Source organism: Panicum virgatum, chromosome 2N (genome assembly GCF_016808335.1).
Source record: "Panicum virgatum strain AP13 chromosome 2N, P.virgatum_v5, whole genome shotgun sequence".
Lineage (NCBI taxonomy): Eukaryota > Viridiplantae > Streptophyta > Magnoliopsida > Poales > Poaceae > Panicum > Panicum virgatum.
The window spans coordinates 45,629,912-45,657,527 of NC_053146.1; the positions used below are offsets into that span (position 1 = coordinate 45,629,912).

The following is a 27,616-nucleotide window of genomic DNA, read 5'->3' on the forward strand; positions in this document are numbered from 1 at the left end:
GGCGTAGTGCAAGACGGTGATCGGAAGAGCCTCGGTGTCCCGTGGACGTAGGCGTTTGTGCCGAACCACATTACATGACCGTGTCTACTCGGGAGTTTGCATCCCTCTTGCACTTACCTCTTTACTTACCATATTACGTTTCTGCATTTACTTTATCTTGCGTGCCTTTACCTTCCTTGTTAGTTTGGTTAGGATTGGCTATAGGTTGCAAGTATTTTGGGGTAAGTAGAGAATAGAAAAGATAAACCTTAGTCATAACTAGCAGGTATATGACGTGTTAGGTTTATCTTATACAAGTAGTTTTGAGCCCTAGGTTAAAAAGCGATTAGCGACCCTATTCACCCCCTCCCCCTCTAGGATCGGACACCCCGGTGATCCTTACACCCGCGGCAGGTGACGACCCTACCGCCGTGTCGCTTTGCTTACATACCACTCCCGCTGCACCACCCTGCCCTTCCTAACCACTTCCACTGCTCACTCCTGCCACTGATCCCACCCGCCGGGGGTCCTCCTCAACCCGATCGATGGCATCATCGCCGCCCACAACTCACAACCATCGCCGAGCATACTGCCGGCACCGGCCATCCCTCTATCTCCATCTCCAGAGAGCTTTCTATTGTCGTCCATGGAGCCCCCAAACCTGGAAACCTAAATCCCTAAGGGCAATCTTAGTGTATAATTTCATCACACAGTTACCAAGAGTGCTACGTTAACTTACACTAGAATGAACAACCTCTCTCAATGCATAGTTTCGTTACACAGTTTTATAGATAAGCTATCACATTTAATTGTTGATTGGTATTAATGATCAAGTGTACTATGTGACCAATAGAAGTTGATGAGTGTATGTTGATGAAATTCAAATAATCTCAACGGAGTTTCATTCCAATTTTATGGAACTTGGTAACTGTGCACACCAAATTTCATTCCCATGAAACTCTATTTTTTTCTTTTTTAAAAAAATTTCATGCCATTTCATCACTTTTGGCTATGTGACATGTTATTTAATGAGAATAAAACTTATATAACACTTGCATTGAGATTTGAGAATGGTCTAACCCCATCACCCTTCTCCACCGCCCATAGCTAGCCGGTGGCCCCTTTGCCGGCCGCTTCGCCCACCTCCCGTCCGCAGTCATCTTCTCCTATTTCGATTTCGCCGACTTTTGTTTTTTTATCTTGGATGTTACTTTGTACTGTAGAAAGTACCGGATGGGCTCTCGATTTAACTCTAAATTGAGACTCTCCGTTTAGGCCTTGTTTAGATTTTTACCCGTAAATTCCGTAAATACAAAAAAACATCACATCGAATGTTTTGACACATGTATAAAGTGCTAAATGAAGTCTATTTATAAAACTTCTTGCATGAATAAGCTGTAAATCGCGAGACGAATCTAATGAACCTACTTAATTCATGATTTACAATAGTAATGCTACAGTAACCATCCACTAATTATGGATTAATTAGCATTATTAGATTCGTCTCGCGATTTACAACCCATCTGTGTAAAAAGTTTTGTAAATAGACTTTATTTAGTACTTCAAATTAGCAAGATTTCATCGAAAATTTTTTTACGTTGGAACTAAACACGGCCTTAGTTTTTAGGAAAAAATAAATAAAATTTCGCTGTTCCCGGGGGTTGCCTTGCCCTCGTGCCACACACCCGAGTCAAAAGTGGGCGCGCACCACTCCCTGAACCTGAACCCTAAACCCCCGGGCTCGGCTCTTCACCTCCGGCAGACCGGCCTCCGGGTAACCGCCGCAACTACAACTACCCACATGGGCCACATCGCCCGCCTTGTCCGGCGTCCTCACCTTCGTCGTTGTCCTCTCCATTCCTCTGGGTCGCCACGGCGTGGAGATCTACTCGTCCGGAGTTCGGATTGACTTCTTCCTTTTGTTGGTAAGGAAGCCGAGCTTCCTCTATGCCGTTTTTTCCCTTTTGGTGCAGCCTTCAAATTCAACTTGCTGTTTCTCGGATTGGCGCTCCAGTTTGTCGCGGATTTGTTTGTTTGGGTTGCGGAGTATCAATCCAGGTTCCGATTTGGTGATTGAAGCTTCGTTTCTCCATGGCGCTTCGGTTCGAGGTGAGTCGATGCTTTGCTGGAGGTTCGTCCCTTACTTTTTGAAGGACTGCTTAGTTTTTTCCTTTTGTGTGTATTCGATTTGCTGAGGTCAGAACTTGAGAAGCGAACATGGGTGTTTCCATTGTTGCGGGCTTTCCCCTTGACTGCCTATCGAAGAAGTTCGTCTGAAGTTTGTGGTGTGAAAGCGGATAGCCTTTGCTGATAATATCTATAATGTTTTCTTGGAAGATTGCACGGGACACTGACTAATCCAAATAGTGGGGGTTGACCAGTGCAATGCTGTCCTAGGCTAGGCACGTGTATTTCCGAGCTACAGATCTCCTTTAGCTTTACTTTTATGAGGTGCAAATTGTCTTTTCCTCGTTATATAGTTGATGACGTACTGTGCAATGGGAATAACTTTAAGGTAGAATCTTTCAGTATTCTTACACTTTAAGGTAGTACTTTATTTCTGTGGTATTCTTCACTGAAGTGAAGTTATAGTGGTCCATGTCATAGGAAAAAGGTGGACAGGAAAAAGTCAGAGAAGTGGGCCAGATGTAAGTGCCACAAGGCACATGCTGTCATAGTGGCATGGTACAGATGAGCTGGTGTCATTGTTAGCTCAGTAGCTCAATCTTTGGGCTCCTGCATATGTCACCATCTTTGGTGGACAAAATTTTGTGGTTGGGTAATTTTGCTCCTGCACACTCTACAATGTTGATTTTTGCCACAGGACATTACTCAATTTTGACTTTGCTGCTGGACACTCTTTAAGTGTGTATCTTTGGTACTGGACACCACAGTCATTATAATATTCATTTCCTGGTTGAGAGGATAGAGAAAATAAGTAATCTGAACAAAATACCCTTGCAATGGTAGACTGCTCACAAGCGAAGGTAATTTTGCTCCTAGACACTCTACAATGTTGGCTTTTTCCACAGGACACTCTTTCAAGTATGCATCTTTCCTACAAGACATAATAAAATAATGATTAAACATGCCTAAAATGCTCACATTCATATTTCAGTATTTCACAAAAGAAACAAATCTTAGACGTTGATAGCCATTCATAGTTTCATAATTCATACATGTTCAGAGCCATTACAGGGCTAATATTGATACATTTAGGAGGCATTGCAAGGCTAAAAGTCCATACATGATAGCAGCCATAATAAGGTTCAAAAGCCATACATGATAAGCCATACAAGTTGAGCCATACAAGTTCAGCCATAATCAAAAGGAAAAAGTAAACAGCACATGCACTTCAATTTTGTTTGCCCAACAGCAGTGCCTTCTTCGCCCTAGTTAGAGGAGATCCAGGGCTAGTTGTCAAGCCCATTTCTTGATGGTTTGTGGCTAGTAGGAGTGCCTTCCTCGCCCTTGTAAGAGGACTTCCAGGGCTAGTTGTCAAGCCATGGCGGGAGAACGAAGGTGGCCGGGTCCTGATGGTGCAGATCGAGCGCCGGGCGGACGGATCCTGTTGGTGCAGATCGAGCGCCGGGCGGACAGATCCTGTTGGTGCAGATCGAGCGCCGGGCGGCCGGGTCCTGTTGGTGCAGATCGAGCGCTGGGAGGCCGGGTCCTGTTGGTGCAGATTGAGCGCCGGGAGGCTTCTGGGAGGACCTCCTGTTGGTGTGGATGGGGCTGGGGTCGGCCGATGCGGACGGGTGGCGGCATCGGCGCTTGCGTCGCCGAGCGCGCGCGAGGCTGCTGCTGGCTGCGTCGGGTCCTGCTGCAGGCAGCGGCGGCGTCACGGCGCTGCACGGCCACGTCGCCGAGCGCGCGCGCGGGAGGGGGGGTGGGGACTGGTGGCGGCGCCCCTGGGGATTGGGTCGTGGCGCCGGCGCTTGCGTCGCCGAGCGCGCGTGAGGCTGCTGCTGGCCGCGTCGGGTCCTGCTGCTGGCAACGTCGCCGAGCGCGGGGGGGTGTGTGGTGAGATCGGTGGCGGCGCCCCCTGAGGTCGAGCGGGTGGAAAGGGGGGGGGGCACACGGGTTTCAACAGGTTAGGGTTATGAACAAGGGGTAATTTGGGCATTTAGAAACTTTTCTCCCTCCATTCTTCTCAAAATGAATATTATAATCACTGCGGTGTCCAGTGGCAAAGATGCACACTTAAAAGGTGTCCAGCAGCAAAGGCAAAATTGAGTAATGTCCTGTGGCAAAAATCGACATTGTAGAGTGTCCAGGAGCAAAATTACCCAATTTTGTGGGATGTCTGATTGAACCTGTTGAACTACTCCCTTGTAGTTGTGAAATGTGAACCATCAATATAATTCAAAACAATAGAGCTTAACAGCACTAAATTTAAATGTAGCGATGGAATCTAATGTGGATGCATCTCTGTTCCGTGCTTCCAGATATTAGGAAGATTCAACCGTGCCCGTGCAGCTCGCTTAACTTTGCCCCACTTTACTTGCCAAACACCACTTTTTATGCCTGTTGGAACTCAAGGTTTGTTCTTTGTCTTTTTACATATGCAAGTTCGGTTTGCCATTTTTCCTTGTATTGTAAGGTTATGTGATATGCACGTGTTATGTCAGATCTGAAACAAATAGTCAGGCTCTATCTACTTTTTACTCCTAAGATCAATCAGAAATTTTCCGCACCATATGTTGGACACGGTGACTGCATAATATCCGGATATATGCATGTCCCATGATGATGACCATCATAGTATCTTTTCCTTTTTCGTTGAAATAAATCCTATGTATTTTTGTACTTGATGCATAAAAGCTTCGGCCATGATTTACTAACCTGTGAATCATCATAGCTCTCAAAGTGTTTTCTCATTCAATTGTTTAATGTAGCAAGAGATTTTGTCTGTGCTTGAATTCCATGCAATTGTGTGTGTGCATTTCTACCTCACAATGGATCTGTTTTTCTTTTTATTTAGGTACAATAAAAGGCTTGACTACTGACCAACTGGAGGATATAGGTTGCCAGATTATACTTGGAAACACATATCATCTTGAACTACGTCCAGGTTCTCAACTTATTGATGACTTGGGTGGCCTTCACAAATTTATGAATTGGAAAAGGGCATTGCTGACTGACTCTGGCGGTTTCCAAATGGTTGTTCCGAATTTTTATTTTCTTAACAAATTAAATGTCATAGTAGAGCGTATGGACATGCAGAACTAAACTTTTGGCTTGTTCGTTTGATTGATGTTTTGCTCATACAGAACAATATAAAGCACAAAACTTGTTGAATCCCATTTCCACACAAAAGCATCATTATTCTTCTTTCCTACATTTTATGAACACCTATTTTTTAAGTGTTTGGTTCGTTGCCAATTGCAGTTCTGCTGCTGTTTTGCTAATTGTTTGGAAATTTCGTTTAGGTCTCGTTGCTGCATTTGGCTGATATTACCGAGGAAGGAGTTACGTTTCAGGTAGTTTTTTTTGTAGCCACGTGTTACCTGATGCTCTTGTTCTTTATTAAAGTTGCATTAAGTTATGTTTCTTACTCCTCTGTTGCGATCTGCGTAAAATTTATCAGTCAGGTGTGTCATATAGTCGAATAGAATCTTGTATGAGGACATATTTCAGTTGTACCCTACCACTGAAACTTTTATTTTGTAGATAAACACCATTCTCTTGATAACTTTTTTGGTGTTGGTAATTGATTTTCTTTTTACATGTTCTCTGATTTTATTGCTTTTTCATGCCCAATCTACAGTCACCTGTTGATGGGAAGCCCATGCTCCTGACACCTGAGGAATCTATCCATATTCAGGTGTGCTCTTCTTTTGGTAGCTTTCAACTTGTCAAAGAATTAGATTTGTCCTGTCACAAAATCCTAGTTATATATGTGTGCCAGTTCCCACCCTTCATATTTGTTGGAAATGAATGCAGAACAATATTGGAGCTGATATAATCATGGCTCTTGATGATGTTGTGAAGACCACAATTACTGGCCCAAGGATAGAAGAAGCTATGTACCGCACCCTTCGTTGGATCGACAGGTGTATAGCTGGTATGAATATTTTCTGGTTGACTACTATTGAGTTATCTGACAGTGAGAGTTTAATTAGCAATTGTATCATTTCACTTACTGGCTCTATGTATGAGATACATTCAGTTATCTTACAAAAAGAACGTTTGACGCTGATAGTGATGTATTATCCAATGATGAGGATGGTTTATTTAGGGGGGTGTTTGTTCTGTTCAATGTTCAAATGTAGCTCACAAGAAACCTGATGTCCAGAACTTATTTGGGATTGTGCAAGGAGGATTGGATCCAGTTCTTAGGTGAGTTCATCTAGCTTGTTATATGCAGTACTTGTATCCTTTATTTTTCAGGCCATAAATTAGATTGACAACTGACTATGCTATATTCTCCCCTAATTCCAGAGATATCTGTGTGAGGGGCTTGGTTGAGCGGAATCTTCCTGGGTGCGTGACGGATTAAATTGTCCCTGTTCTCGATGTATTTATTTTCTTTTATTCGTGTATGTCACTATGTTATATCAGTCATTTGTCTCGTTTTTATTTTTATGTTTCTAGATATGCAATTGGTGGTCTAGCTGGTGGTGAAGACAAGGACTCATTTTGGCGTGTTGTTGCCCAGTGCACTGCTGGATTGCCTGAAAATAAACCACGATATGTTATGGTATATACCTTTTCTCTCTCTCTCAAACACGATGTTATGGTATATACCGTAAGTTTGAATTTCTTGAAGTGACCTTGTTAATTTAAATAATTTAAATAGTGTTCTTCTTGCATAAGATTTGATCTAGTTTCAAGCCTTCAATCATGTGGAATATAGAACATACATATACTTTATTTGGTTAACTTCACTTCTATGCTAATATGCAGGGTGTTGGCTATCCACTTGATATTGTAGTCTGCAGTGCTTTGGGTGCAGACATGTATGACTGTGTTTATCCAACACGGACTGCTCGCTTTGGGACTGCCCTTGTTCCTGAGGTATATCCATTTGGTAAATCTAATCCATTCAACCTATAGTGTGTTCCCATTGAGTCATATCACATAAGAACCTTTTTTATTGTCATTTTTATCCTTTTTATACTGTGAGGTAGCCTCATATTCTGAGAAGCTTTTCTTTTCTTTTCTTTTTTCGTTTGCCCCTTGCTCTGGCTTTTGTACAATGTCAACTTTTCTTATGTATCTTATTTTCTCCTTAGGGTGTCCTTAAGTTGAAACAAAATGCAATGGCAACTGATGAACGACCAATTGATCCTACCTGTTCATGCATGGTAAGGCTTGAACCGCACCAGGAACCAAGTGAAGTTATCTGGCAATTTTCTTTGTTGTATAACATGGTCATATTGCCAGGTCTGCAAAAAGTATACGCGTGCATATTTACATTGCCTTGTAACAAAAGATGCTATGGGCTCTCAACTGCTGTCCTATCACAATTTATCATTTATGATGCGGGTATACTAATTCTTTGCTTTGCCAAGTCATTCTTTGTTTGAATGTTTAGCCATTGTCCCTGATTGTTTGCCTGTCGATTGCAGTTGAGTAGAGACCTCCACATGTCAATTCTTGAAGGACGATTTCCAGAGTATGTTGTGCCATCAAACCCAATTTTTCTGAATTGTGAGTGGAAATCTGCATAGGGAAATAACATGATTCTTCTGTCATCTTGTAGATTCGTGCGAGGATTCTTGAGGGCACAGGTTTGTCTTGCTTTTCTGTTGTAGCATACGCATTATGGCGGTCTTGTTCTCAGAGAAACGAATAGGAACTAGGCGTGCATCTTTTATATGGTTGAATTGAAACAATAGGCCAGATTACAAGCTGCCTCCTTGTCATATCCAGAAACTAAAATTTGAATCTGTCCTATTATGTTCTTTCATTCATATCCAATGTCTTACTGCATAAACCATGATATGCAGTTTCCAAAGGGAGACGTTCCGCAGTGGGTCTGTAACTCGATGGAGGTTGCTGGCATCGACATATCCGAGTGCTGCGCTTCGGCCAAGTGTCATGTCCCAAGCATCCAGGAGCAACCTTTAACCGTTCCAGATGACGCAAATGGAGTCGTGCAGCAGAATTAAAGCCGTTCCCTGCATCTAAAGATTAAACGCGGCAGGCTTTTTCACGAAGAAGGTTTCCTGTCGACATACAGTCAAGTAGGGTCTCACAGTCTCAACCGGTTCAGCATAGAATTTTCCAATAGTATGCTGAAGCTCACGCACAGGTGTTTGGTAGCATTTTTTAGGGCATCGTGCGCACGTGTGTTTAGAAAAAACAGCAGGGGCATGCAATTTGCTGTACCATGCTCCTGGAGGCGGAGGCCTAGGTTATACGCCGTCCAGATTAGTGGATGGAAAGAATTACCTGTCATTGGGTCCTTGGCACGCAGTCGACGTTAAGGACTCTTGGTGTTGCGTTGGGGTCAGATGAAAGAAGCTTGTAAAAGCGTCGGTCGCCTTACGCTGAAACATTTGTTGTTGTGAGGAATGAAATTGGTAGTCCTTGCAACTTTTTCCAGCTGCCACCGGTTATGATTTTGTCCGGCACGAGCGTGACTAGGTGCTCGCTGGGAGCAGGCCAAGACTCGGGCACACTTGGACTGGAGGCCGGTCCTTAGCCGGGTCCGGTCTTCAGGCCGGTCCAGGACCAGCAGTCACGGCGAGCACGAAATCCGTGTCTTGCCGTCGTCGCGTCTTGGACTTACCGGTGGGTTATTAAGACAGTTTCAGTAGGAGTGTCATCGATATAGTTACTAATATTAAAAATAATTTGAGAATTGTGCCAGTACAGTGTTATGGTGATAATATTTCTGTTATATTTCATGACATTTCTCTCCCCTCTCTCATATTGTTGGTATATGTTAGTAAATTTAATGTCCATGATACTCTTATAACACTCCCATTGAGATTGGCCTAAAAAAAAGATAACTCCATCCATTCCAAATTATAAATCATTCCAAGAATTTTGGAGAGTCAAAGTTTTTCAAGTTTGACTAAATATATATAACAAGATAACAACATTTATGATACTAATTAAGTACTATTACACTCTTTGTTAGTTATATTTTCATAGTATATCTATTTGATTTCATAAATTTTTATATTTTTCTCTATAATTTTTGTCAAATTTTGATATAGTTTGACTCTCCAAATTTTTTGGAATGACTTATAATTTGGAACGCAGGTTTTCACGTGAATCTGTTACGGCTGTTATTCCAATTGACTTTTCCTCAGGGAAGGGGTGCGGTCCTGGTGAATCTAGGTGCGCCCATGCAGTGTTCCAGGAATCCGTGGAACATGCATGGACCATGGGATCGGCCGGAGACAACGTGGTTGCGCAGGGGCCACGCTGCTACCACGGCTTGGGGAACCCGCCACAGATTTCTATAGGTCGAAATTGTAATATGGTCAGGCAACACCATTCCTCGCATGATTTGGGGGCCGCGCGTCTTTGTTGTCGAGTTAGAGGGGAGCTCGGTCTTTTCGAGCTCGTCATACTCTAAATTTATCATCTAAAAAATTATAACTCCTAAAAAAATCTAAATATTAGATCCTGATTATCGATATTTTTTTCACTATATCCAGTTTTTCCACATCCGTCGTACTTTATATATCTTTCTTTATACTAACTACCCATCCAGAAGACCCATATGTTAGCCTCATCTTCTTTTTTTACTCCCCACGTCAGCCTCCTCTCCCCATCACCCTCCCTCCCCAGTCTTCTCTGGGCCCCTCTTCCCTACCTCCAGATCTCGCCGCCTCCCTGCTCCTCCGCCCCATCCCCTGTTTGCGGCGGAGGGAGCCCGGTTCAGTGCGTGGCGACGGCAACAGTAGCGGCGGGCGCGCGGGAGGGAGGACAAGGTGGAGGAGCAGGGGTTGTGGTGCTCGTCTACGGCATTGGCAGGCTAGCACGCGGTGAGGAAGGGCGGGACAGTGCGAGGCCAGCCGCGGCAGCACCGAGCGCATGCGAGGCCATCCCGCGATGGGACGGCGGTGGATGTGGCAGGCGCGACAGCAGCGGTTGTGGCGGGGGCAGGTGTCGAGCTCAGCCATGGTGACCCGGCTCGCAGCAGGGGCGAGCCGGCGACGGCGATGAGGCGGGGACACTGGCCCTCTCGCGCACGTCCATGGTTGGCTCGGGGTGGCGGGGTGGAGTCCATCCGCCGAGAGAGGCACGCGCGGCGGCGGAGGACGGCGGGGAGCAGTGGCGGGGACGGTGGACGGTGGCTCCTCCTTCTTTTGTTCTGAGCCGCAACATGCAAGGCGGGGTGGTTGGGACTAGAGGCGATAGCGTGCCGTCCGTACAACGTTGGGAGTAGCGGGCGAGAGGAGGAACACTAAACATAGCGTAGCATTTATAGGCCCGCTGCAGCAAATTTTACGCCAAATCGATCTTGCAGGAGATGGTATTGGTTGGGATAGAGTACCCACTGCGAGCAGCCTCATGGGGAGAGGTGGTAGGGTAACACGGCGGTGGGCTCGGGAGAACCACGAATCCTCACCTTGCTCTTCAACCCTATCATCTTCCTTCGGCGAGCGGCAAGATACTTCTGCCAAAGACTGGAACATTAATTTCAGCGTCAAGGATCCAATTGTGAGCAAAGTTGGTCTTAGTGTGAATCACCGTTCATTGTGCAATATTGTTGATGACCCAAATTGGCACGACTGGGCGGACAGATTAGACCTGTTTTCTAAACTGGTCAGTCCGATTTCGTCAAGTTTCTCAAAAGCCAAAATGGACTTCATTATTGCGTAGATCTCGTCGAGACGATCAAAATGCATACATGGAACGTCTGGTTTGGACTACGGATGAGAGAGTTCTGACTCTGGAAAGAATTGACTCAGACCCGGACCGGTCAGACTGGTTGGTAAGGGCGGTCAGACCGGTCCGGACTGCCGAGTCCGAGTTAGGAGTTGTATTTTAACATAAAATTAATTAGAATTTCGATTTCTAATGAGGTAAGACCATCCCTCCCTATAAATATAAATCTAATCTATCCGAGTTAGGAGTTGTATTTTAACATAAAATTAATTAGAATTTCGATTTCTAATGAGGTAAGACCATCCCTCCCTATAAATATAAATCTAATCTATCAAACACTTTTATCCTTTTTACCTTTTTCTTTGCCCTAATTTTTTCCAACCTCAATATGTTCTTCTTCTTTCGTCTCCATAGCGTTTGAAGATGCTCTAGGTGGCCTGCCGGTCCTAGGGCAACCCTATGTGCGCTTGCCCCGATGGGGTTCGTCCTGGATGAGCGTTCGTTGGACTCGCCGGTCTGTCCAAGTGAAACCAGTCTAATCGGTTCCAGCTACCGGTCTGAACGGTCATCGCAGGAGGTGCTTCAAGGAGCCCCTCCTCTCGCCGCGCGATCTAGCGTGTTCGTGAGTTGACCCAAAATTTGTGTCAACAATATATTGTTGCTCTGAGAGCAGTCACATATACACGTTGATGCCTGGATTAAATGGTAAATTACTTTTTGAGTTGCATATTGTCACGGCGGGAAATGGGCGACTACTAAACTACTCGATTGCTCGTATGTTGTGCGCTTGATCGGATATGGTCTAGCACACAAAGACTTGATTATTTAGACTGGTTCGGGCTTGAAATACCCTACGTCCAGTATGGGGGGTGGTGTTCTTGCTCTATTGCTCTCGAGCCCAGGTGCTCAATGTTCAGAAGGGAGCTTACAAGCTGAATCTAGCAGTGTCGGATCTCTGAGGGTCCAACCCTTTCCTACGTGGGGGACTTTTACTTTTATAGTCCAAGGTGGGGCCCCCATTTACATATATCTAATGCTGTGTCTTGGCACCGTCGGGGTGTCCTTCATTCTTGTCAGTTGTCGGGGCCCACTCGGTCGGTTGGGAGTGGGAAGGCTTGATCCTGGTGATCTTCTTGGGCGACGGGTTGTTCAGGTGTTGTCCCATCCTAGACCAGTCGGGGCAGCCTGGTCACTCGGATGGTCGCTCGGGGGTTATCTCCGGTCTTGTCTGCCTGGACCTATGTCCCTTATCTGCAGGGCTATCTCATGCCTCCCTTGCGTAGCCCCTGCCAACAGGACAGCGCACCCGGTGAGGGGTGCCTTACCGAGGTCAGATAGGGGGTGTCCGGTCACACTCGCTGGCGTAATGGGGTGGCACGCAGGGGCAACCATCATTACGGCGAGGGAGGGGACGTCTGTTGACGCCCACCTCCTGTAGTGTCACGGGGCCTGCGCGGGCGGCGCTGTCCCTTTGTCAGAGAGTCCAGTAGCCTATATCTGCTCCGCAAGATAGGGGGAGCCGTCGTCGTGGAGCCTGCGCGGAGGCCTGGCTTGATCGGCACGCCTGTCAGGGAGGGCAGCTACATTGGAGTGCACGACCCGGGTCATCTAGCATGGCTCTGACCTGGAGCGCCAGGTCGGGGGACTGCCACGTGTCCCGGGCGGTCGAGCTTCCGGCCGCATTGCCTTATGAGCGAAGGCTGCCCACGCAGGTTGACGGGCCGCGTCGTGCCCGGCCCAGGGAATTTGTTGGGCTTCCTCCTCTACGAGTCAGGCCCGTCAGGGGGCCCAGGTTTATACCCCCGTCACATATACCCCCGTCTCATTTAGAGCCTCCACATGAAGTCACCAAGGATTCTAGTGGACACTCTTAAAAAATCCAAAAAATCCTATAAATTCTCACAAAAATAAAAAACATACAGCCATCAATCCAACAACTCTAATTATAATAACCATCGGATCTATTATCTTTCCTAATAAATTATCCACCTCTGCTATTATGAAAATAGATTAAAGTAACCCCCCTAAATATGTATCTAAACTACCCGCCTCTGCCATTATTAAAAAAATCTTAAGTAACCCTCTAATATTTAAATAAATTAACCACCTATGTCATTATAAAAATAATACATATACCCCCTAAATTTGTATATAAATTATCCAATTATGTCATTATTATTACAAGTTTAGTCACTCCTAAATATGAATATAAATTATCAAATTATGTCATTATTATTACAAGTTAAATTACTCATAAATCTGAATCTAAATTATATAATTATAATAAAATATTAAAGTGCAATAATATAAATACTAAATTACTATTTCTATCATTATGTATATATTATTTATGTTATTGTTTATATAAAACCACGATATATGACACCTTATATTCATGTATGATGGAAGAGATAATAATATCAATTCACAAATAAATAGTTCAACTAAATATATATCAAATACATATAGAGGTGTGATGCAAAATGAAATCTATTGTCATCAGATAACGAAAAATATAAATTCTAGAGCATGTGTTAGAATGTTTAATAGATGAAAAAAGAGTGGGATAGATAATTATAATTATTGATCACATTCTTATATTAATTTTAATTATTCCCCGTGGAAGCAAGGGGTTGATAGACTAGTATATTGAGTTGATTGGAGAAGCGGAAGACTCACTTCAACATTTGCCCTCGCATCGATACTTCCTCAGGCTTTAAATATGAAAATATGAGCCAGTAGTAATTACATTTTATTTAATCGTACACGAACTCTACTTAACATTGCTTATATTCTGCATATGACCTCCCCCCCCCCTCCGAAACTGCCTGCAAAGCTTCTATATATTTATATTTGTGTTAATTGAGGAGGAGGATCAAAAACATATTTACAAGAAATTAAGCACTCCTCCCTCCGTTCCAAGGTTTAAGCAAGGAAATTGGCACACATATATTCCTCGGGCGCACTATGTTTGGAAGATCCAAGCATTCGAACCTGTTCTTATTCTGCACAAATTCGCTTCTTTTGTCGCAAGGAATGGACCGACACGCAATGTAAGTTGGTCGGCACATCTTGAGAACAAAGCGGCAGCAGGCATGGCTAGATTCAATGAACCTCGACCAATCTATCCGGGTCATTGAGATTCAATTCGGGGGCAATGTATTCTTGCCATAGAAGATAGCATAAACTGAGGCAGTGTAACACCCTGCCCGGATACTCCGGCCGTAGGCCCGGATACTCCGGACATGGAGTTTCTAAGTCATCTAAGTTTTTTCATCTGAGCCCCACAACCATTAAAACTAACTCATCTCTCTCACAGCTCACTCTCACTCTCACACTCTCTCTCGTTACTCTCTCTCCCTCTCACTCCCTCGAGAGCCCTCTCTCTCTATCCAAACTCTAGAACTCAAAAATCCCCATCCCAAATCAATCTCAAGACCAAGGAAGCTCCAATCAGCGTGGGGGATTATCTTCTCCAGGTATTCCACCATGGGGTGGCTTCGTTTTTGAGTTTTCTTGCAAGGAGAGCTTGCTCAAGTTACTAAGAGCTAGGGCAAAAAGGGTCGATCTAGGGTATTTAAAGCAATTTCTTTTGGGTCAATCATCTCCCTATGAACTATTCTATTAGAGCCTGAAAGGGTTTCAAATTTTGTGGATTGATTTTGCCAAAATCAAGATTTCAGTTTTTGGGGCGAAAATGGTGTGAAGCCCGGAGACTCCGGGTATAAGCCCGGATACTCCGAATTTGGAACACTCTGGGGGAAACACCGGGAATAAGCCCGGATACTCCGGACATTGGAACACTCCGGGAGAAACTCCGGGTATAGACCCAAAAACTCCGGACTTGAGAGTCCGAATAGTCCGAGCAGGTATCCAGATACTCCGGGTTTTTGGGTATTTTTGGGTGGAAAAGAGCAATTGGGGTAGATCTTTAGTAGTTGTACTCGGTGATGGTTAATTGTAATTATAAAATCGTATTTGCATTAACTCATATCATATGCATACGCGTAGCAGCCGCGGCAGAGGAGGTGGTATACGAAGTGGTTGTGGAGCCACATGAGCCCCAGGGGCAAGCCCCGCAGCAGGAGGTTCGCGAGGAGTCGGCCCAAGGCCCAACTCACCCTAGTGCTGAGCAGCAGACTCAAGGCAAGCCCCGGTGCACATCCTACTATTTCAAATTATGACACCTATATATGTCTCTAATAATTGTGCATTAAGTTTAGAAATTGTTTGAAACCTTAGTTGCATGATCTCTATGTTTTTCTGGGCCTCATACTAGTATGAATAGGTCGTTAGCACTGCTATGCTTAATAGGGCTCGATAGAAGTTGAGTGATAATTATGTCACTCGCGAGATATAGGATGTCTTTAGATTATAGTATATGAATTATTACATTCAAGATGGAAGGAAAGGGATGGGAGGCCGGATGGGGGAAGGTGTAGCCCCATCTGTGTTGATTAAGGACGGTTCCGTTGTTGGCTGTGCTGATTGGGGATTGAATTGTACTAACCGCATGCCTGGAGTAGGAGGTAGTCGAAACCGGTAAGCCGAGTACTGCCTCGCTTCGAAAGTACAGAACTTCATCACCACCTCTTAAGGAGAGTCGAGTAGTCGCGGAGAATTGGGATGCATGTATTTATTTTTTGTGGTCTCACGTTGAGCTCGACTGACTATATGTAGGTGGGGCGGTTCTGTAGTTCGAGGCGGGGAGAGGAAAGGTCAGTGCGTGGGGTCCGACGGGGCTTTTGCGTGCCGTGTTGGTTAGGTCCACCTTGCAAGGTTAAATCGAATCGATTCGCCGTGTCTCGCAGTTATGAGGGCCTTGATCTCTTGGTCACCTCGTAGAAAGGAATTGGAGTAAGAATGAGATGAGATGCAATGATGGCTGATATTATTTAATAAATATTTGCTCACCTTGATTGTTGTAGCCTTGCAAATCCTAGATGGTTAGTCAATTTATTGATATAATTGGGAGCTAAAAGTTAGAAAAATAAGGACTTACTTCTAGTGCTTGTTCTGCAAAATTAACCACCAGCCAAAAGCCTCGCATGTCTAGGTATGTGGGCTAAGTTATACCCACTGGTCGGGTATGTCTTGCTGAGTACTAGTTGCTCAGGGTTTGTTGCCACCAATTTTTGTTACAGGACACCCGGACGTTGATTTCTGCCCCTGCTACGTCAAATTCATCCGCAGAGATGCGGAGGGGTGGGAAGTGGTGGATAGAGACCCTTAGATTAGGGATTTGGCGGGTTGCACACTTGAGGGCAGGGTGTGCAGCCCTCAGTTTTGTTTCGACCGGTCTGACCAGTCATTGGACCGGTCTGACCGGTGGTTGGTAGGGCCAGGTAGCACCGATCTGACCGGTGAGACGTACCGGTCTGACCGGTGGTGTTAGAACTGAACCAGTGAAGTAATGTAGTTGTATGTTTTCTCTTCCATTTGAGTTTGGCTACGCTATATAAAGTTTGTAAATTATGTAATTTATGTAAATTTCGTGAGCTTGTGTTTTGAACTCAATTAGTAAAACTCTCGTTATCGGTTGTCATCCTTGTATATTTTTTTCAAGTATTTTATCGTGTACCATCTACGCCCGCCTTCGCGTGGGACTACCGGTGTCGTTTCGATCGGGCCGTGGGTTGAGAAAGGATCGCCAAATTAAGCCATTAAGCGAATGTGCCTGATGTGTTTAAATGACGACCATTACGCTTAATTAGAGTTTTAATTTGACGGTTCCGTTGCAGTTTGCCTGACTCTACGTCTTGGCAACAAAACAGGTCACGTCTGTCAAGGTCATATTCTATACATGGCATTTCCCTGCTTAGACGGAAACAGGCACCAATTTTCTTTGTCGTGGATCGCACATTCTGCTAGCATGTAAAGAATTTTACAGCCAACGAACTTTCAACTAGCAACAGAACATTTCTTAAATCCGGACAAGAGTTTCCTGTAAACCATCTAGATCGTCGATTTCAGCTGAAAACTGGCAGCCATTTGTCAAACCCACCACTAATTTCTATGACCTAAGTCGACAATTTCTTAAACCTATAAACGAACTTTTGAAAATCTCGCAACATTTTTTTTAGCGAGTGTGTTAGGATCGGAACAATTAGCAGCATGCATGCTCATCAGTCAGCTGAACCCGATGACAAAACGAGAGCGGTCTCATCTCACGCGTTGAAATTAAACAAATGCTCAAGCAAGCGCCCGCTAAACCTACCAGTCTCCCCTAATAACCATGCCGCAAAAGGAAATGTGCCTTACGCGGTAGGTGCCAGAAAAATGAAAAATCATTGAACAAATGGGAAGCAGCCGCTGAGAGAGTTGAATGAGGTATGAGCTTGCTTGACATTTCCTTCATCTCTGACTGAATATCCCAAGACAGAAAAAGGTACATGGTCGTGTTTGGAGCCGTAGGAGCAGAATAGCGGTTCCACAGTCGGAGACAGGGCAGGTGAAATGGATTATATCTTACTCACTCTATTTTTATTTACATATCATATTAGATTTATCCTAAATCAAATTTGATCAACCTGAACCAAATTTATAGAAAAAATATTTATAAATCAAACGTGCCCGGCACGAAACAGGCCGGGCAAGTGAATGAGATTAATATCTTACTCCTTCTATATTTATTACATGTTGTATTATGTTTGTTCTAAATTAAATTTGACCAACTTTGATCAAATTTATATAAAAAATATTTACATACCAAATTTATTTTTATTAATCCACGATGAAATATCGTCACGGTTCACCCAGCTTGCAAACCGTTACTTTTGATTAGTGATCTAGTCGAATTAAGGTTGATGAGCCAAAAATTTTTTAACTTTAAGTGAAGGGGAAAAAACCCAAATGCTTCCAAAAATTTCAGATAAAAAACCTGATAATATTTTGGGATACAAGGAAACCCACTAAAATAACTAGAGCTTTTGAAGCAAGTTCTACAAGCTTAAAATAAAAGATTAGGTAAATTTAAAACCATAAAAAGGCTTAGTAATATTTCAAATAAATTCATGCAGGCCTTGTCATCAATGACAAGAAATCTCTTAATTTGAGCCCTCGAGCAGGGAAGCCATCTTTGATGATATACATGCATGGTTTTTCGGTTTTGTCGTTAGAAGCTGCAGGTAAAAAAAAAGAATAAATACTGTATTTTTCAAATTTTATCCGAATTTGTTCAAACATTAATTAGATTCTCGAGCAGCTGTTCCGATTTCCGATATGAAACAAAGAGACGCCGACCCGGACCTTCGAATTTTTTATGACTAAAACTTCCTTCAGCTGTTCAAGCTCGCCCGTACACGCGCAATGCTGGCCGTCAGACGGCGGTTGCCCATGCCATTCTCATGGTACTACCCCTACCCCGTCGACAAGACCATCTCCTTCTGGAAGCTCTGGTACGGTCCCAGATCATGGTGACAGTCAAAAAGCTCGATCGGAGGCATCCGCCGCGGCTGGCCGCGCGCGACGAACCAAGCACTCAGCCGCCGGCCAACCTGTCCGCGCAGCTGCAGTGTGAACTGCAGTAGCTGATACTAGCGGCACGATCGATCCTTGGAAAGGAATCATGCGATCCGAGGCTGCGAAGTCTGAGGACTGTCACGCCGCCTCCGACTTGGCATAATGCGGAGCAGCCTCCTGTCGTCGCCGTCGCATCGTCGCCCTCTCTCTTCCGGCCGGCCTCTATAAATCGAAGCGATCCTCGCCAACTGCCACACACACGCTTCCAAATCGTAGTACTAGCTAAGCCCTCAGCTGAGATCGATCGTTTCAGCTCTGCAAGCTTTCACATTTCTCTCGTCTCGTCTCGTCTCGTCTCGTCATCCAAGGTTCGATCGAATCGACCTGACCATGGTTGCTGTGGAGGCAGCGGCGACGCCGAGCCGGCGGTTCGCGCTTCTGATGGCGGCGCGCGACTCCGACTACGTGCTCAAGAAGTACGGCGGCTACCTCCACGTCTTCGTGGCGGCGTTCGGCGGCGCCGGCGAGGCGTGGGACCTGTACCGGGCCGTCGACGGGGAGCTCCCGGCGCCGGGGGACCTCGGGGCCTACGACGGCTTCGTGATCAGCGGCAGCCCGCACGACGCGTACGGCGACGACCTGTGGATCCTCCGCCTGTGCGCCCTCGTCCGGGAGCTCCACGCCATGCGCAAGCGCGTCCTCGGCGTCTGCTTCGGCCACCAGCTGATCTGCCGCGCGCTGGGCGGGCGCGTGGGCAGGGCCCGCGCCGGCTGGGACGTCGGCGTCAGGGAGGTGGCCATCGCGGACGCCGCCGCGGCGCTGCCGCCGTGCCGGTTCCTCGACGCGCTGCGCGAGCGCGGCAAGCTGCCGCGCCGCGCCAAGATCACCGAGGTCCACCAGGACGAGGTGCGTGCGCGTAGTATAACGCCGGCATTCCCACGTACACCTCTGCAATCTGCTGATGGCGTTCTTGGTCATGGCGAGCAGGTGTGGGAGGTGCCGGAGGGCGCGGAGGTGCTGGCCTCCTCCGACAAGACGGGCGTCGAGATGTTCCGCGTCGGCGAGCACGTGCTGGGCATCCAGGGCCACCCGGAGTACACCAAGGACATCCTCCTCAGCCTCGTCGACCGCCTGCTCGCCGCTGGATCCATCACCGTGAGTGCCATCCGGCTTCAGACTCCATTGCCGCTTCTTGATCTCTGACCAACGAAACAATGCCCAGAGGACACACCTGGGTCTGAAGTCTGAATCCCGAAGCATTCTGTTTTACCCTGCTTTGCCACTCTGCAGGTGTCGTTCGCCGAGGCCGTGAGGAGGCAGCTGGAGGCCACGGCGCCGGACAGGGAGTTCTGGCTCAAGCTCTGCAAGAGCTTCCTCAAAGCTGATGAAGATCAGGTCTGCAAGTGATTGGCATCTACTTGAGTGGTGTTGTAACAGTAGATGCATGGGATGCCCTGTTTTGGGATCAATTTGTTCTGAGCCCAGTTTATGATGATAGAGTGCATGCTAATGTAAATAATACTAGGAAATTTGGAATAAACAAAGCCTCAGCGGACAGGTTAATTTTCAATAAGAGACTGGTTGGCGGGAGTATGTTTGAGCTTCTCTTTCTTGTCAAACAGTTGACCATCTTCTCTCTTAAAAGAAGACCATTTTGACGACCCAAAAAGGTATGGTTTGGCAACTGCTAATAGAGTATATTGGGAGCAAGTTCTGTTTGTCTGACTGGAAGACCAAACAATTTTAATTTGTTTGGAGCAAGCTCTGATAATCTGTTGAAACCTCAGAAGCAATGGGAATGACTTCTGAGCCCAACAAAGGCCAGTACTATGCATAATAATATAAGTTGTGGTCTTCTTGGTCTAAGGCTGCTAATTATGAGCAGAGAGAAATAATCCAATCAATCCTCATTTGGAGCTTCCTCACTAAACCAAAACGGCAACATACAAATAAATTAAAATAAAAAAGAGGAGACGAGAATAACAAATAAGCAACTAGCACTTTGCACTTAGAATATCACTACTCACTCCGATCGAATGAACTTGGCATTTTTACTAGTCTTGGACATGCAAACAACTGTTTTTTCATTAGAATTTATTTAGAGATTGCGATGAGATTATGAAAGTGCTTTTCATGACAAACTGGCTTAACTTTCCGTGCCATTTCCGTCACTTCCATCAGGGGCGAAGCCAGATCAAAATGGCGCCGGGGTCTTGTCTGTTGCGAGCCGGGGTCTTTGTGTTGGAGGAACAGTGTAGCACAGTGTTTTCTATAGAGTTTTCACAAATCCATCGGGGTCGGCGGACCCCAATAACAAAGGGCAGCTCCGTCCCTGACTTCCATCATCCTTGTGCTCCTTAGCGCGTCTGCTTTTCACGTAATAATTACTAAATTGCCCTTACATTCTTGACAGAGCTTTTCTCAAATTTCCAAACTCATCAGCCAGCTCTCGTTGATTCAGCAAGGTGTGGTGCGGCCTCCCGTTTCGGATCGGCGTCATGTGTCGTCCTGCCATGCTGCCAGCACACCGACTGGCCGTCCCCAGCCTCAACATCAACTGAACTCAGTAAACTGATGCCAGAGACGGGGCTGCAACCAAGGGATGAACAGCTACCACATACTGTCACAAACACCACTCAAAGCATGAGGAAGGTCTTGCAGAGCTTCAACCAGATCGAGCTCCCGCCTCCAGCTTCCTCTCATGGCCTTAGCAAACGGCGGAGAAATCTGCCGCGTACGTGTCCGAGTATAAATGGAATCAAGGCCCTCGTCAGCACGAAGACAAGAAAAAAATGCTTCAGAGTTCAGACATTTGGGCTCGTCTGCTTATGTGTTCAAGCATCAGAAGCACTTGTGGGCTCGTCCTAGTGGAGACACAGAATTATGCATCATTACCCTTTTCTAGTCCCAAGATATGCGGGGCACGCAACACATATTACTCATCGGGGGGCAAAAAAAAAAAAATCTATTGTACCGGAAGAGAAATGCCTTGCTTACTGCCTGACCATCCTCTCAACTCTTACATCATAATCAGAACTAGTATACTTGCAGGCTGTATGCAATGTTTGGAGTAATAAGTCAGATCGAATTAAAATGCTCCAAAGTGGCAATCTCCTCAAACTAATGCGAAATTGGACACAGTTTGGTATATTTGCATGTGCGTGCGACAAGAGTACGACTCAGAAGATTGAAAAAGCTAGGTAGCAGTCGATCAAGCACATTCATACCAAGACTATGGAATCAAATAACGTTGCAGATAATTCATGACTTTGCAGAAAACAACACCATCTCAAATTGTTGACGAACCAATTTGACTGACTTGACAAACAATCAGATGTGAGTCAGCAGAGCCTTGGACGATTAAGAAAGTTCAATGCATGCATCTCCCCACCAAACAGTAATATGGATTTTGCTTACGAAAAAAATAACAGTATAACAGCGCAGTAGTAGGAATGACAATAGGCAGATGATAAACTGATAATTGATTGAGAGTTATTACAAGATCATTCTCCCCACAAGGGCATCGGCAGCAGAAACAAATGCAGAAACTCACTATGGCAGACGCAGCAAACCATCTAGAGCACTTATTGAGCAGGAAAATATAAAAGAACATAACATTATTATGCTTGCCGGTAGCCCAGCCAGCTGCTTAAACGAAAATAGAAGAGCAGGGCCAACAGAGGCCTCAATCCTTAAACTTGCAACTCGAGGTGAAACCACCCAATCTTTCTCACGCATCCACACCTTTCTTCACCACCTTCTTCTCTGCATCCCAACAGATACACATTTCATCACTGTTCACAGAGGTCTCCATTCCATCACTGCTCCATCCATCCATCTCCAAGGTCGACCTGGGCGACACAGTACCAGGCGAGATAGCGGTAAAGCTCTGGTACACCAGCAGACCACCACCAGGAAGCTCCTGCTCGACAAGGTCATCACACATGTAGGAGTCAATGTCTGCACCCTTTGCCCATGATTTGGCAAACTCATGCCCACCAAAGATGGTAACAGCAACTGAAAAGTCTGAAGGAGAGAAGCCTGCCAGGACCCTCTTGATGACGTCATTGTAGACTAAGGAGCTAGGATCAAAGTTCATGGCTTCATAGCTTGCATAACTGAAACCTTCCTCAGGTGTCACGTGGATGGTGGAGGCTGCAGGTCCGAAGACACCATTCATCGAGTACCCGCATGGGTCGAACTCAAAGTCACAGATCTCCATCTCAGGGATGATCTCAGAAATTCCTGAAAGCTTCGTCATCTCCTTTGCTGATGAGCAACTGCCATCAGTGGAGTTCTTGAAGAACACTGCAGCTTTCTTAACATCCAGCCCAGTCATGCACATCTCCAGTGTCACCATAGGCTGCTCAGGCTCGTCCGTGGCATAATAGACATGCCATTTCTTATTGGGCTTGAACGCGTCACCAATCACATATGCATTGCCACCAGACTTGAGCCCACCAAAGAAACCATTCAGCACTGATACCTCCTCCGAGAAGCTGCGGTGCGGTGCCGGCTGAGCACCGGAGAAGATAAACGTCCCACGAGAGTACTTCACTGAAAGAACAGGCAGTGAGAGCTCTGCAGCAAGCTCAAGGATGCGAGGAATGGAGAGCAGCAGTTTTGTCGTCCCACAGGTCTTGAGGACAACCTTGTGGGGATACACAAAGAGGCTCGACTCGGACAGAACATACGAGTCAAAGTCCTTGTTTGAGAGCTGGGACACTATGGTGCACCGTGCAAGATCCAAGAACGAGTCAATCTGCTCGCGAGAGAGGGCACGAAGGCCACGACCACATGGGTCCTCAAAGACAGGTGCATCAGAGAACGTTATCTCAAGGCGCTTCTCATAGCCCTCAAACCCAATAGGGGAGGCAGGAGAAGAGCCCCAGGAATCAGCTGAAGGCATCGCCATTAGATGACGTGTTGCAAGGAAGGGAGGATGGGAGAGGGAGGGAGAAATGGGAGAAGACAAGTTGGAATCTCAGAAGCAGAGAATGCAGCCAGCCAAGGGAGAATTATCAAACAAGAGAGAAAAATGGAAGGAAAATCCTACTCTACGGCGAATTGCATGTGAAGGGATATCAGGATGGCTTGCGGGCGCACTGCAAAAAAAGAGATCAACCAAATAATAAGCATTAGAAACCAGAGCACGAGATGCATCAATGAACAAGTTTACATTTAGAACTACATTGCTCAGGCTGTTGGTTCAATTCTTACGTTGGAGTAAGCAGCAGACTGGAACTTCTTGATTCCTCCGGCTGGGCGAACGTCCTCAATTTTATAACCAAGGGGAGCTTCGTACATCAAATTGCTACTACTAGACTTCTTGCCACCTTTTGACTCCATTAGAGCATCCACAATTGTTCCTTCTTAAAACTGATGATCAAAACAGAGTAAATTTCCTTCTTAGGCAACAGAACACAAATGATAAGAGAAATTATCAGGATCCAAATCTGAGGTAGCAGATAAGGATGTGCACAAATGTTTGAGAATCGAGAGTATATAATTTAGTTTACATGCTGAAACCATTTCAATTGAAGAGGAAACAGTGTATGAATAAAAACATGTTGAGACTAACATACACAATTGCAGCAATGATACGATAGACAACGTTTTAGGTTGTCCATGAATAATGAACAAGTATCCAAAAGGATCAATTCAATATTTAAGTATTAAGTTAGTAATCAGTAAATGAAGCAATAATTGTTAACTTCATCCCAGTCGATATAAATGAAACCTCATGAAGCAAAATTGTTTGTTCCTTTTCTTAACCTTGTATTCTTCTTTAGGAAAAACCGTGGCATCAGTATGCAAGAAGCAACACCATGGTGGCAACATATTGCCCAAGAACAGTCGACGAAAATAACCGTATGTGCAGACTAGTTTGATGGCTCGTATGAGCTGATTTTTTTTCTTACGAACAACTAAAGGGCAATAAAAGCTTCTCGTAACAGATTGGTGGTGGACATTCTTGAAGATCACAAGAAGGTCGGGATAAACTAAAGAAAGGCTCTACACGTTCCACCTCGAACAGAAAATTGTACTAAGCTTCTTGGGCATTGCGATCCGATTATGATAAGCAAGGACGACACATACGACAAAGAAAGAAGGAATATACTAACTAGTAAGATTTACCGCGCACTATTGACTCACCGTCGAGAATACAATAAACAAAACGAACTGCAGGCAAGATCCAATCTTCCGCACCGCTCCCCCAAGGGAGAAAGACAAACCTTCCCGACGCCTCCAACAAACAGGGGAGGAGAACGAGACCTACGGAATCACACGCCCGAGCAGAGTAAAATCTTCCCTCGCCAGCCAAACAGCCCCGCCCTCAAGCAAGATCCAACGCGGACACAATCTATACAGAAGAAGAACCCGCCGGCGGCGCTCCATACGGACCCCCGGGCGCGCGGGCAGAGGGGAACGGCGGCGTGAGCACAGCGCAAGCAGGAAAAAAGAGGGGACTCACGTTTGTTCAAGAATGCGGCCGGCGGCGGCGCCGAGATGAGACCAGCAGCAGGCTTCTTGGAAGGACCGGCCGGGAGGCGAGGGAGCCGCAGCTGCTCTCGGGGGATGCTCGTGCTGGTGTTAACGGGGAGGGCGGCGAGACGCGGCGGGGCGGGGCGGCTTCCCTCCTCTGCGAGGCGACGGATTGGGATCGAAGGAACAGAGGCGCTCGGCTTGTGCCTTGTTGCGACGGGGGCAGATGGGGTGGCGACCGGCGCCGCTATTTATAGCGGGCAGGGTGTGAGGTAAGAGGCGGCAGGGCGCCCGGCCCGGGCGCGAGCGGACGCGGAGCCAAAACCCTAAACCTGGTCGGGTCTAAAGAAAACGAATGAAGCCAAGAGTATTAGTTTTGTAAGAAGAAATTAGTTATTTATAATTAAATATGAATCATGTATTTTTCACTTGATTTACCATGTGGGTAATCAGCTCAATTTTTCAAATTTTTGACTTTGTTCAGCTGGCTGCGGCTGTGCTTGTGGCTAGTGCTGATTTATTATGAGAGAAAAGAACCGATGGCTCTGGCTGGTGACTTGTACTAATTTGATTTGATGTGATAGCTGGTTGGCTGAGAAGCCAGCTGAACAGAATTAATAACTAATTAAGAGTCCCTGTACTTGCTGGTTAATTTGAACTTGATTCTAGGTTCAGAGTCAACTTGCATTGCATGGTTTATGCTGTACTATAAACACCTAAATATCCATTTGTTGTTATGATATTTCTCGATCATCTTTCAGCCTACTCCACAGCAAACTCTTTCACATCGATTTTTTGGTGAATCCGCTGATAATGAAGGTACCCCATAACCTATGATACCAGTCTCTCCCTCTATCTCAGTGAAGTTTGAGATATTCGGCATGTCGAAATTATTTTGCTATTGAAATTTATAACTTAGACAATTTATTTATTGTCTTCTTATCGTATTTTTTAAAATTCTTTTATTTTATTTGAAAATTATGTGCCCATAGCATTGCACGGACCTTTCATATAAAAATCTGGTGCAACCTGAGGCAGACAATGGGTGTTTCAGAATTTTACTAGTTACATTGTTACACAAAGCGACTAAAGTGTCGCATTTCTTTCATGTTCGGTTTGGTTTGATTCTTTCGTATAAAGAATTGTTGACTCATCATGGGATGTACCTCAAGATGCCGTTGGGTAGGAAACGGGGTCACCCGTGCCCGTACCCACTAATCACCCATATCCAAATTACCCATCCCCAAATACTATGGATAATGCCCGGTGAGCATGGGTAACCCATGGATAACTGCGCTTCAAAAATCAAAATAAGTCTGGACCTGCTGGATGCCTAGATGGCCTCAACCGATTGCTGCTCGTTCTAAGTAGTATTCCCAAGGAGAGAGAGAGCTCGTGCTGCATGCTCCCATACGAATGATACGACATGCTAGCTCTAGCAGCTAGGCTTCTCTTCTCTATACGGAGCGTACGTGTGAGCGTACGTGTGCGCGTATGTGTTGGGTTGCGCGCGACGTATTGACAGAGTTGAATGGGTATATGGGTAAATGGGTAATTACCCTCCAATACCCTACCTATACCCATACATACATGGGTAATCCATACCCTCCCCAAATATTATGGGTATGGATTTGGATACGGGCAATGGTTAACCAATGGCATCTTGAGATGTACCGTGTGAGTTCTTCCACAAGGAATCGAACCACTAGGCTACATGTTCTTTTGTGACCATATTAGTATTTGACTTTTAAACAACAACACTTTTTGTGCAGGGTGCGCTTAATTCCATATCATTAGAGATTATACGATTTGCCATAGCAATAAGCTTCATAATTGGGAATTGTCAATTGACTGCACGATCAAGGCGCAATTATTAAGCACGCATGGAACCACTTTAATCAAAGTATGCGTCACAACGGGCGGTTAGGAATAAAACAGCACCACACAAAAAGAGCGCGTGCCGGATTTCTCGTCAAGCATAAAGGTGTCTGCATCAAGCTTTGACCGTCAGCTCGGCTAGTGCTTCTTCTGCTCCATCGTATCTTAGTATAAACAAAACAAAAATGGTCACACGCCGGCTTAACTATTTCCCACTTGCAGTACCAGATATGAAATAAAATCTGGCATCTCCGCCCGTCCGATTATCAGAAGAGCTAAGAAAACACCCCCGTGATTTGTCGAATCGAAACGCAACTTTGTTAGAAAAAACAATCAGATCCTAGCTAAGACTGAACTGGTCCGTCACCTTTGATGCTCTTGGAGGAAAAGACCAATGATAGCTTAGTAGTAAACAAACAACCACGCACTAATAGGAGCTTATCCCTCGGCATCTTCCACATGCTAAGTCATCCCCGTAACTTGCAAGAATAGAATTGGCATTTGACGGACCAACACATCTGTTGACGCAAAAATCAACACACTCATCCCCGTAACCTACCAGAATAGAATTGGCATTTGACGGACCAACACATCTGTTGACGCAAAAATCAACACACTGGAATCTGAGGGCAAGTGTTCGTCAAGTCACGGAAAAATCAACTAAGCGTGCCAGTCAATTTGACCTATAATTGACAAAGGAGAAAACAAAATCAAATTCGAGAGCGTTTCGGCTGAGATTCCGAATATCTCTCAGATGGGCGTATCGGCAAGCTTTGCCGATACTATAGACGACAAAAAGATATTAAATACAAGCGCGTAGTGAACGAGCATATCGGCAGGATCAGCCGGTACACTAAACGACAAAACCGGCTTTGAGCAGCCGTTCGTGTATGTATGACAAGATTTAAACTACGAATATGTAACTCAGATAATGTGAAGCTAAAAACAGATCTAAACCAGCTCTTGAGATAACAAAAGTGTTACTTCAAAACCTAAAGCCGATCTAGTATGTTTT

The 27,616-nt window shown here is 45.4% G+C and overlaps 3 protein-coding genes across 5 annotated transcripts; 2 read left to right on the plus strand and 1 right to left on the minus strand.

Moving 5' to 3' along the window:
* The first annotated feature begins 1,687 nt into the window (after positions 1–1,687).
* Positions 1,688–8,532, plus strand: LOC120660706 (queuine tRNA-ribosyltransferase catalytic subunit 1-like). 3 transcript variants are annotated; one of them, XM_039939328.1, is made up of 16 exons: positions 1,688–1,904; positions 1,994–2,088; positions 4,428–4,521; positions 4,964–5,142; positions 5,412–5,462; positions 5,750–5,806; positions 5,926–6,046; positions 6,255–6,321; positions 6,424–6,465; positions 6,577–6,682; positions 6,889–6,999; positions 7,218–7,289; positions 7,369–7,470; positions 7,554–7,600; positions 7,688–7,715; positions 7,935–8,532. In XM_039939328.1, the coding sequence occupies exons 2-16, from the start codon at positions 2,071–2,073 to the stop codon at positions 8,094–8,096; spliced, it is 1,257 nt and encodes a 418-aa protein (XP_039795262.1). In that variant the 5' UTR covers positions 1,688–1,904; positions 1,994–2,070; the 3' UTR covers positions 8,097–8,532. The 3 variants fall into 3 exon arrangements, with proteins under 3 accessions (XP_039795262.1, XP_039795264.1, XP_039795263.1); XM_039939330.1 differs by lacking the exon at positions 4,428–4,521 and having other exon boundaries at positions 1,689–1,904; positions 7,935–8,483; XM_039939329.1 differs by lacking the exon at positions 1,688–1,904 and having other exon boundaries at positions 2,013–2,110; positions 7,935–8,483.
* A 9,894-nt stretch (positions 8,533–18,426) lies between these two features.
* LOC120658852 (gamma-glutamyl peptidase 3-like) lies at positions 18,427–19,830 on the plus strand. The gene is made up of 3 exons (XM_039937002.1): positions 18,427–19,143; positions 19,225–19,392; positions 19,528–19,830. The coding sequence occupies exons 1-3, from the start codon at positions 18,628–18,630 to the stop codon at positions 19,642–19,644; spliced, it is 801 nt and encodes a 266-aa protein (XP_039792936.1). The 5' UTR covers positions 18,427–18,627; the 3' UTR covers positions 19,645–19,830.
* Positions 19,831–21,686: 1,856 nt separating this feature from the next.
* Positions 21,687–24,947, minus strand: LOC120660707 (S-adenosylmethionine decarboxylase proenzyme-like). Its single transcript, XM_039939331.1, has 3 exons — positions 24,713–24,947; positions 23,458–23,616; positions 21,687–23,342 (listed from the first exon to the last, which is right to left on the minus strand). Exon 3 carries the CDS (start codon positions 23,150–23,152, stop codon positions 21,968–21,970), a length of 1,185 nt encoding a protein of 394 aa, XP_039795265.1. The 5' UTR covers positions 23,153–23,342; positions 23,458–23,616; positions 24,713–24,947; the 3' UTR covers positions 21,687–21,967.
* Positions 24,948–27,616: the final 2,669 nt, after the last annotated feature.

Excerpts from the sequence above, each read along its gene's own strand:
- LOC120660706 (XM_039939328.1), top strand. Across the intron at positions 6,047-6,254 it reads GATCGACAGGTGTATAGCTG|CTCACAAGAAACCTGATGTC; the intron begins GTATGAATATTT and ends GTTCAAATGTAG. Across the intron at positions 7,716-7,934 it reads GAGGATTCTTGAGGGCACAG|TTTCCAAAGGGAGACGTTCC; the intron begins GTTTGTCTTGCT and ends CATGATATGCAG.
- LOC120660707 (XM_039939331.1), bottom strand. The coding sequence starts at position 23,152 with ATGGCGATGCCTTCAGCTGATTCCTGGGGCTCTTCTCCTGCCTCCCCT.
- LOC120658852 (XM_039937002.1), top strand. The coding sequence starts at position 18,628 with ATGGTTGCTGTGGAGGCAGCGGCGACGCCGAGCCGGCGGTTCGCGCTT. Across the intron at positions 19,144-19,224 it reads CCGAGGTCCACCAGGACGAG|GTGTGGGAGGTGCCGGAGGG; the intron begins GTGCGTGCGCGT and ends CATGGCGAGCAG. Across the intron at positions 19,393-19,527 it reads TCGCCGCTGGATCCATCACC|GTGTCGTTCGCCGAGGCCGT; the intron begins GTGAGTGCCATC and ends GCCACTCTGCAG.